This window comes from Anastrepha obliqua, chromosome 1, assembly GCF_027943255.1.
Source record: "Anastrepha obliqua isolate idAnaObli1 chromosome 1, idAnaObli1_1.0, whole genome shotgun sequence".
Classification (NCBI taxonomy): Eukaryota; Metazoa; Arthropoda; class Insecta; order Diptera; family Tephritidae; genus Anastrepha; species Anastrepha obliqua.
This window is the reverse complement of record NC_072892.1, coordinates 16,262,407-16,273,564: the sequence shown is the minus strand read 5'-3', so window position 1 is coordinate 16,273,564 and position 11,158 is coordinate 16,262,407. Positions and strand designations below refer to the sequence as shown.

Below are 11,158 nucleotides of genomic sequence, written 5' to 3'. Positions count from 1 at the left end.
GTCACAGTTATGATTTCGAGGTTGTAAAAGACTTCGTATATTTAGGAGCCAGCATTAACAGAGACGGCTTACATTGTTGCCTTGAAATCCATCGTAGAATCTCTCTTGCCAACAAGTGCTATTTTGGACTAAGTAGGCAACTGAGCAGAAAAGTCCTCTCTCGACGAACAAAACTAACACGCTACAAGGGTCCCACCATGCCCGTCCTATCGTATGACGCAGAAGCGTGGACGATGACAACATCCGATGAAGCGAAGTTTGGAGTGTTTAAGAAAAAGATTCTATGGAAGATTTTTGGACCTTTGCACGTTGGCAACGGCGAATATCGTAGGCGATGGAACGATGAGCGGGATTTACGACGACATAGACATAGCGCAACGAATAAAGATCCAGCGGCTACGTTGGCTAGGTCATGTCGTCCGAATGGATACAATGCGGTTTCAGCTGGTGGTAGCAGAGGAAGAGGAAGGCCTCCTCTGCGTTGGAAAGATGAGGTGGAGAAGGACTTGGTTTCACTTGATGTGTCCGACTGGCGCCCGTTAGCACGAAAAAGAAACGATTGGCGCGCTTTTTTAAACTCGGCCAAAATCGCGTAAGCGGTTATCGCGCCAATTAAAAAAAATATATAGTAAATATACTATATTTTATCAAATCAGTCACGACTTTCAAGTAGAGTGTTACTAAAAGTCTTTTCGAGTAGAGCGCCCATTGAATTTTCCGAGGAATGTTAGAAATCATGATTTAATTATTAAAGCTTTGCTCACTTGTGACATTAGAATTCTGACATTCCCTTACGAAAGGTTGCATTTAAGAAGGGCGAAGAAAGTGGAAAAATTAAATACCTTTTTGATAAAAATTACATTCATAAAAGAAATGAATTTATCATAAATTTAGTTTACTAAAAACAAACTTTGAACATACTCATGCCTTATTTTACTATACTTTGCCCACGTAAGTTTGGAGTCGTGACCACCAAGTCATGATTATTCTAATTTTCTAAGAACTCTAATATTCCTAATTGTACTTATTTAAATTAACGACTATTACATCGGCGGTGGCCGTCATAGCTGAATGGGTAAGTGCGTGACTACCATTCGGAAGTGCGCGGAGTCGAAACGCTGGGCACGAAACACCAAATGATAGAAAATATTCTTAGCGATCGCCCCTTGCCAGACAATGAAAGAGGTGTTCATAAAAAACGATATGCCGTTTGGAGGCTGTGAGTAATTACATATTAGAAATGAACTCTTGTTAGTAACTTATATTGGGAGGTTGAATTAGTTTTAAAGGTTTTTTTCGAAGATTTGGGGCTTTATTGTGAAAAAACGGTACAAAATATTTTATTCGAAGTATTGGCCATCGCTAGCTACAACTTTCGCCCATCTTTCGGGCAATTTCCGGATGCCGTTTCTCCAAAATTCTGGCCGCTGATGGCTATCCATGACTCAACCCATATTTTGGTAGCCTCGTACGAGGAGAACCGCTGGTCCGCCAAATCGAGACTCATATGCCGGAACAAATGATAATCGGAGGGAGCTATGTCTGGACTATACGGCGGGTGGGGTAACACTTCCCAGCCAAGCGTTCCAAGGTATTTTTTGACAGGTTGAGCAACATGCGGCCGAGCGTTGTCATGTTGCAAAATAACCTTGTCGTGCCTTTTTACCGTTTCCGGCCGTTTTTCTTTCAATTGCAGTCGGTAACGATCCCCCGTGATTGTTTCGCCCGGTTGGAGCAGCTCAAAATATACGACGCCGACCTGATCCCACCAAATGCAGAGCATGATTTTCTTGCCGTGAATATTCTGCTTGGCCGTCGACGTTGATGCGTGGCCGGGCAAACCCCATGATGTTTTGCGTTTTGGGTTATCGTAGTGGATCCATTTTTCGTCGCCAGTCACCACCCGATGCAAAAAGCCCTTCCGATTTTGTCGCTCGATCAGCAATTCGCACGTAAAAAATCGCTGTTCGACGTCGCGCAGCTTCAACTCGTACTGGACCCAATGTCCTTGCTTTTGGATCATTCCCATCGCTTTTAGACGCTTGCAAACGGTTGATTTATCAACGCCCAATGATTCAGCAAGCTCTTCTTGGGTTTGGCACGAGTCCTCGTTTACCAATTCCCCCAATTCCGCGTCCTCGAACTTTTTGGGCTGGCCAAGACGCTCCTTGTCTTCGGTGTGAAAATCACCACTTTTGAATCGTCGAAACTAGTACTCACATGTTGAAATCGACGGAGTATGGTTTGGGTAGGCCTCCTGCAGCAATTCACGGGCTTGGGCTGTATTTTTTTTCAAATTGAAGCAGAAAAGCAAAGCTTACCGCAAACTGCGTTTCGATGGCACGAAAGTTGACATACTCGGAGCACGAAAACACTGCATTGTTTATACTTCAGCGAAATGACAGATACTGATAAACAAAGCCTAGGGATGAGGCTTTGTCATGAATATATATTCAGTATTGCCAACGCGATAAAGTGATAAATAGCGCCATCTGTGTGTCACCTTTAAAACTAATTCAACCTCCCAATATATTTTTAAAACAATCTAGTGAGTACTTCCGCAGGCTACGTATATTTGGAAGGCATCGGGCTCAGATTGCCAAAATGTCCATCTTTCACGCTAATTACCTCATCTATGATGTCCTGGTTTAAGCGGTATGCCCTGATGTACTTCATATCGTTATCCATATTCGTCCTGGATGTACCGAGGAAGTTCTTGCTTATAAGCTCATCCTTTTGAAAACGAAATGTTTTTCCTACATATTTTACTTTTCCTCCACTTTTACTCTAAATTTCTAGAGTTAGCAACCCACTGTCTTGCTAAGGGAGCCGATTTTTCAAGGGGAAACGAGAAAGCTGCTTACTAAGCAAACCTTTTATTATTGAATCATTGCTAGAAATATCTGTCCGAGAGATGACATTACTGGCGCGTATCGAGGTTATGCTTAGTTAGTAGCATCTCTTGGAGCAACACACAACAAATTTCATCCAAGGCGGACTGTTTCTTTGTGTTTGGCATTTATTTGAATCGCACCAGCTCACAGCGCAGCAGTTATAAATGCAGTTGCAAATGTAATGGAAATAGGGTTTCAATTCGTTTCACATCCCCTCTATTTGCCGGGTTTGGCTCAATCGGATTCCTCGGATTACTATTCCCCAAGTTCCCCAACTTGAATAAATGGCTGGCGGGGAAAACAATTATTCAAACGAGAAGGTGATTGCAGAAACGAATGGCTATTTTTTAGACATGGATAAATCCTATTATTCGGAAGAGATCAACAAGCTCGAACAGCGTTGGACGAAATTACGCAAAAACATGATTTTGAAGTTCAAACTGCAGAACTCCATTGAAATCCATGTGTTGGGCGCAAAAATGTTTCACTTTAGTATGCTGAAGTAATTACACTACTATGGCCAGACATAATGTACAGAGAGACTAACTCTACGAAATGATCGCATCGTTGTTTCCACATTTGGCAACACTCTTGGTAATCATCCAAAGTTAACTCGTTCTAAGTCGCAGTTACAGTTTCCTTGTCGTCCTATATGCCAGAAATTAGAAGTGTACGAAATTGGAGCTATAGAGTGGGTTCGACAATGTTGGATTGTCTTTTTCGTCAATAATTCTTGCACTTAGAGAAAACAAAAAAATATCAATACGAGTATTGTCTTCGGTGGCGACTTGGACATCCTCGCTTTCGTTGGGCGATCACCACCCTTTCCCATCCACTGCTCACTTTGTTTATCGGTCTCGGGGACATTCTCAAATATCCAGGTCTTCAAGTTAGAGCGTTGCCAGATTTCACTAAAAAAAATCACGCATAAAACTCTTCAAACTTCGAATGGTATTAAGGGTAACTTTTTCGTATATTCATTATATGGAGAAAATGCAAAACATTTCAGCGAAAAAAATTGGCGAAAATCAACACAAACTTTGCGCCACTGGAAACCTGTACTTTATTAAATCACAATTAAAAAATCAAAATTCCTTATTATTAGTGTCATAACTAATTTCAACTAAAATTAGGCCACGAAAAAGTAGGCCTCAATGCAACTGCCAAAAACTTTAAACCCCCCAATTTTCTGCCGCAAAAAAGACATAAAATCGTCATCGGATCACAAAAATAAAATTGAATATGTTATGAAAATGAATTGACCTGCTCTTTTACAAGTCTCTGTGGGGAAGTACCTGCGTAGAAAATAATTCATTTAGGCACTTATGATGAGTTCAAATCACCTATGTCTAATGAGAAATGCTATGCCATTAACGAAGCACCCAAGACGAATGCTTTAACATTAACTTCAGATGGTTATATTTAGATACCAAAAGCACTTCTTATATGCTTGCACGCCTACTCTGCTTGTAATTACAAAGAAAATACGTCCTCAAAGTCATGCAAGGAGTAAGCCGAATGCCAGTTATTACATTTTTCTCTCGCTCTATTTGCTCATTATTTCACTTTGTTATTCCACTCGCACTCCTCTCTGACAGGCGTTGCCGTGGCTGCTTTTAAGTAAGTATTCTTCACTCATAACGGTATAATTATGGTAGTCTGCGTAGCCTTGCTGCATTGCTCCTACGTACCATAAATTCAACTATTAGATGCGAGCAGCGAGGAACCCTCTAATGCCTTTTAGCAGATACAACTGCATGCTCTTACATACACATTGATAAATATATATATGTATACACCCAAACACATATACATGCATATATTCGTATTAGTTTATATATTTACAGAAAAATATATAGTTTTATAAAATCTCCGTGAAATGCTCAAGTAGGTAAGGCATGCATTTATGCTGCTATACTATTCCAAAAACAACAAAAACTAGGAAGGCTAAAGCAAACAGCTTTGATTTTATTCAATTAAATGGAAGAAATTGTGCGCTAAGAAGAAATAAGAAAAAAAAATCTGCTGTTCCAGTTTCCGCTATTTCTTAAGGGGGAGGTAGGGTTTAGCGCTAAAAAAAAACACTTTTTTTGTGAATTTTTTACAGAAATATGGCTTAAGATACTTCAATAAAATCAGTTACATGTTATTGTACATCTTTTCAATAAGTTTTTAAAAAAAAATTAATAATAAAATATTGACAAATAAGCCCATGACAGAGTTTTTTTGGAGATATGTTTTTCGAGAGGTGCTCTGCGGTGCCAATCGGCATTCGTCGTAGAATCATCTGAAACTAAAAAAGTCGAATTTTTCAGTTAAAGTATGACGTAATGCTCCCCCCTACATTAATAAAAATTTTTTTTTTTCATTTTTGTAGTTTTGGTGGCAAAAAAACGTAAAACGAGCATTTTTGGCGAAAAATTTCGCCATATTTGTAAGTGAAAAAGAACATTAAAAAGCAAAAAATAAAAAAAAAACAGTGTAGGGGGGAGGTATTTTTGATTTTGAAAACGTGTGCCAAATTTGAAAAGAATCGGTTGAATAGTTTCGGAGTTGTGATTGGCACCGACTTTTAAGAAGTCGTTTCGGGAAAAACGCGTTTGAAAAAATGACTCTGAGAAATTATCGATGCTCCGCATTCGAGGTAGAGTGCCTACAAAGGCTATAACTTTGAGAGTTCTGCTCCGATCCACTTAAAATTTTGACACAACATTCTTGAAATGATTTACTATAAGATGAGTGAAGAAAAAAAATTTCGGTTTTGTGACCCTACCCCCCCCTTAAATCATAAGGAGTGTTGCGCCTTTCCGCTGTTTGCCAGACTAACACTCTACTGTCAAGCTTGGATATGAAAAAGAACAAATCACCAGAATAATTTTTCCACCAGAATAAAATTTCACTAAATTTTGCATTTTAAAAATATCAAATATAACCAAATACAAGGTTCGGCATTCGGAGTGTAACCAATTAAAAGGGCCATAAATTTAATTTGGAAAATTACTTTTATTCAATTCAAAGTAAAAAATGTGTGGCAATAATACAAAATTAAGAATCAATTTTCTTTTGCTCGACATGACTACCTCTTGCCTTGACTATGGCCTTGAGACGGTCCAGAAACGAATCAACGAATCGCAAGCTGCCCGAATGTGACTTGCAGGTATTTTGGTCCACTCGCGGACAATGACTTTTTTCAGCGTCTCGAGACTGGTGTGTCTTTTAGTTCGCACCTTGCTGTGGGTCAAAGAGAATAATCCATCGGAATCGGTCTGGTGAATTTGAGAGCCATTGTGTGGACGTTATGAAGTTCGGAACGTTGTTTTTTAGCCATTCTTGGTTCACTCGAGCTTTGTGAGACGGTGCCGAGGCATGTTGAAACGTCCATGGTCTGCCACCGAAATGTTTGTCTGCCCACGTCTTCAAAGCAACCTCCAGAATACTTTCCCGATAATATTTCGCATTTACCTTGACGCCAGGCTCGATGAAAACGTTTGGAGAGCGCCCAGCTGCAGTTACAGTGGACCAAACCATTACCTGTGACGAGTGCTGCCTCCTGGTAGCCTATCGATGACTCAAATTTTCGTAAGAACGGTCGGTCAAATAAACCCTATCGTTTTGGGAGTATACGAATTGCTCAATTTGAAAAATTTTCTCGTCAGAAAATGCAATGACCACTTTTGGCTAAGCGAAGCAACTCCTTTGCTCTCTCAAATCTGGCTTGTTGTTGCTTTGGTGTGAGATCATGCACCTTTTGGATCTTGTAAGGCCTGACTTTGAGATCATTTTTCAGTGTGCGGCGGATGCCATGGTCAGATATTTTCTGTTCTTTCCCCATTTGATTGGCAGTATCATTGTAGCGAGTAATGGTGTGATAAACAAAAACTTTATTTATTTTAAGGTGCTCGAGCTCACGAACAATCGCTCGATGTGATTTTCCAGCCAAATATAGTGCAATCCCACTCTTACTTTTGAAATCCATTAACAATTTTCTTTTTTTGTCATTTACTCTCGGAAAATGCTTCCGCGTGCATGTAAACTCTCTACTCTAGACCGTCATTTAGCCAACTAACAGACAGTTGATGCCCGTGCATCAGCTGCGCTAGCGGTCTGAAGTTGGTTACACTTCGAGTGCCGGACCCTGTATAAAAAATAGCTGTAAATGCCTCTAATTTATCTCGATTTAAACTCCATTCCTTTCCCAAAACTCTTCGTAATAAAAGTAAAAGGTGTTTTATAATAATAATATTTTATATGATTTGACATAATTGCAATGCTAATACGAGGGGTGCCTTGGGATTAGAGAACAAAAACAAATTTTAATCATCGAAAATCACTTTATTGTTTTTGAAAATATTCTCCATGAAGATCTATACACTTTTGCATGCGTTTGAACCAATTGCCGAAGCACTTTTGCCACTCTGAATGAGGTACCTCCAAAACATGCATTCTGAATGCCGCAACCGCTTCTTCAGGTGTCGAAAAACGTTGACCTCTCAGTTTGTTTTTTACGTGCTGGAATAAAAAGAAGTCATTCGGTGCCAAGTCAGGACTATACGGCGGATGACCCATTAATTCGATGTTTTGGGTGCTCAAAAATGCAGTTGTTTGAGCCGATGTGTGAGAGCTCGCATTGTCCTGGGGGAGAGTGATCCGTCTATGGCGATTCGTTTTCCTAATTTCTTGGAAGACAACTGGCAAACAAATGGTTGTGTACCACTCAGAATTTACTGTTCTGCGTAGTTCTAGTGGTACGGTTGCGACATGTCTAGTTTTTCCGAAAAAACAGTCGACCATTTGCTTGGAAGTGCTTCGTGCGCGAACAACTTTTGTTGGATTTGGATCATCTTGAAACACCCATACAGTCGACTGCTGTTTATTTTCGGGCTCATACGCGTAAATCCATGATTCATCACCTGTCACGATGTCATAGACGTGTTTCCAAGCCCCGCGATCGTATTTTTTGAGCATTTCCTTCGACGAATCGACACGAGCCGTTTTTTGAGCGATCGACAAATTGTGTGGGATCCAACGCGAACAAATTTTTTTGACAGTCAAATGTTTATGTAATATTGAATGTATGCTGGTCCCACTAATGCCTAAGATTGTCTCAATCTCACGATAGGTCACATGACGATCTTGCAATATCAGTTCGCGCACAGTATCAATGGTTTTCGGAACAACAACTGATTTTGGACGACCTTCACGAATATGTAGCATACTTAGTACTATGATAGTATATACAATAGTATGCTTCGAATGGCAATTTTACAAGATGAATTTGAATTGATGTCACTGCGAAGTAAATATCGGAACTCTGAAATGGGGATGCCCTCAAGGCGTATTCATTGAAGGTTGTCGCACTAAAGCAAGAACAATGTTTTGTACGTTTGATTTCTCGCCAAAGTATTGGAAAAGTAGGAAACAAAAAAATAATTCGCTTCATTTTATTCTGTGCTGACAGCTACATGTACACAGCGAAAGAAAAAAAAACAAATCGTCTGATTTACCAACACCACCTTTAATAGATTCGCCTTGTCCTACTATAAATTAGAATTGAAATGGTGTTGCCAAATGGTTTCAATATTAAGTGCAAAATGTTTTAAAATTAAATACTCTTGTAAAATCATTAAAAAAATCAGAAGAAAAATGTAAATGTACAAAAAACCAAAAAAAAAACACGAAAAGTCGAAACATTATGGAAAATAAATTATCAAACTTAGAAAATAATTTTAAATTAGCATTTTAAAAAATGCCTTACACCTATGGTAGAAATTGTGTTAAGACATGATTAAAAAAGGGTTCTAACATTGATTTCTTATATAGTTCGTACAATGTAAATTAAAAATTTTCAAATTTATTTTGAAAAACCTTGAATTTTTGGACTCTTCGAATTCGGACTGAATTCTTTTTCGACACAGCAGCCAATTGCACTATTAGTATTGGTTTTATATCGTATAAAACACCTCCGCCGCACCACCTGTTTTGAAAAAAAATAAATAAAAAATCTTTCAGAAAAGACAAAAGTTCAGAATTGCCACAAAAAATATTTTTATTTATAAATGTACACAACTGCCTAGAAATTTTCACTAAACACAACTAACTATATTTTTTTTTTAATATTTTGCAGTTTCCGCCCCTTGTGAGAAGCGAACATTATCGAGTGCCAAACAATAAACGACGAAGATGGCCGTTCGTTCCCATCAGATTCAGGCGCTTTTTGCGCGCCGTCGAGAAATCGAACATGAGCGCATTGAGCGCACGGCTGCAGTTAATCGTTATTACGACCATTGGGGCAAAGTGACGACTCGCTACGAAAACTGGACCAAGCCGGAGTACTACAAGAATGCGGAAGAGCAGCTAAAGCAACGTCGCGAGAAGCGTGAAAAGGAGCAACAAACGTCTCAACGTCGCGAACGTTTGCGCGAACTCTTCGAAAAGGAGAAGGCTATGTATGAAAAAGAGTTGCTTGCACGCGATAGGCCCCGACCACGCAAGATTAACGCAACCAACGAACAATTGCAGAAGATTGAGCAAAATGAGAGAGAGCGTGAGAATATCAAGCGTAAACTGGATTTGGAGGCTAAGTTGTACGGGCGTTGGCGTCATGGCGTAGACGATGACAATGTTTTGTTCGAATCAAAGTCCAGCAATGAGACGCTAGCCAAACTCAATTGGCTGGATAAGAAAATCGAAGAACAGTTGAATCGTGAGCGTGAAGAAGCAGTGACACAAGAACGAAATTTGCGTTTACAGGAGGAGATCAATCGTACCGAGCAGGTGCAAAGAGAACGTCAACTGATACGTGAAAAGGAGATCAAAGAGATACGTGGATTGCAGGAGAAGCATATGGAGGAATTGAAGCGGCGCCAGCTAGAGGCGGACGAATTAAAGAAGGAGGAGCAGCTTTTGCGCACGTGTCTGGCTGATTTGGAAAAAGAGTTGGAGTTATTGGAGGAGAGCTGTACGTTAGTGGCGGACATAACTGACGTGTCGCAGGCATATAATTTGAAAAAAATCAAAGTTTACATACGCAAAAGGTCCGAGGCATTCTGCAATCAGATCAAACTCTGCATAAGCGTATTAGAGCGGCTGAACGCTTACACTACACGCAACGAAACCGTTAAGAATCTATTGAACAAATACAAAGAGCACTTGGAGGCGTCGGCATTCACACTCTCACAAGTCGAAGCCATGTACGAATCGGAGGCAAAGTACAACATGCAACGTCTTGAGTCCGCATGGCAACAACAGCATTTGGAACGTTACCATGAAGTAAAGCAACTGCTGAGCGATGAGCGTTGCACGTTTGGCGCGCGTATCAGCGAAAATCTTCAGCGTCAAACAGATGCTTATGAAGTGCGCTCCACCCACCTCTCGGCTCTCGAGAGTTCCAACGAGAAGCTAAAGCAATTAATAGCAGAGGAACAGCAATCGCCACGCAGCGCCGGTTGTAATTCCACACCGCAGCTGTGCGACGTTGATACTTGTGGCGATGGCGCAGATCGCGCTTCAGTGGCTGATGACAACGTAAGCATTGCACAACTCATGCCGAGCAATTCACGCATAGCGAGTGCTCCCAATTCTGCGACACGTTTCGGGCGCCGCAAATGCACGCCTGCCGAACTGCCCAAAGTGGTCAACTCTTTCACGAATTTGAACCTGGACGTTTGGCAGGACTTGCCGGCAGCGCGCCACGATATCGACACAGCGCGCTTGGACACGCAACGATCGCTGTGCGCAGTCACACCGGAATCGTCAGCCCGTCCAAAGTTCGCGCGAAAACGCGTAGCCTGGACATGAGCCGCACGATTTTTCTGCATATCAACTGAGTTTAAGAATTTGTTAGTAAAGATGCATTTTCGTAATTTTTGTGAGTCGTAGTTTTAGAACATATTTCCATAAGCATTTTCACAAAATTTTGCATAAATTGAAGAAAAATTACATAATTATCAAATTTGCATTATTTCTGTCGCTTTTTTAATCATACCTTCCAGTTTACTATGTTTCGCTGAGGATTTAGTGAACATCAGAGTATTCCTCTATACTTTGAGTGGCTTTTGAAAAATGTACGCTTTTTCATAGCTTTCAGTAGTTCATCACGAAAACCACTTAAAACTTTCTCGCAATCCCTACAACTGCAATTAAAAACCATTCACAGCAGAAATGTTGAGGCGACCAGCGCCGCACGCAAACTACATTACATGTGCATGGATATGCTCGTACGTATGAGTTTTTGCGCTCCGGTGAGTAAAGCTCCTCGAGCCGCG

General features: G+C 40.4%; 1 protein-coding gene across 1 annotated transcript; it reads left to right on the top strand.

Moving 5' to 3' along the window:
* Positions 1-8,995: 8,995 nt before the first annotated feature.
* LOC129253364 (trichoplein keratin filament-binding protein) lies at positions 8,996-10,856 on the top strand. The gene has a single exon (XM_054891711.1). The coding sequence runs from the start codon at positions 9,075-9,077 to the stop codon at positions 10,689-10,691; it is 1,617 nt and encodes a 538-aa protein (XP_054747686.1). The 5' UTR covers positions 8,996-9,074; the 3' UTR covers positions 10,692-10,856.
* Positions 10,857-11,158: the final 302 nt, after the last annotated feature.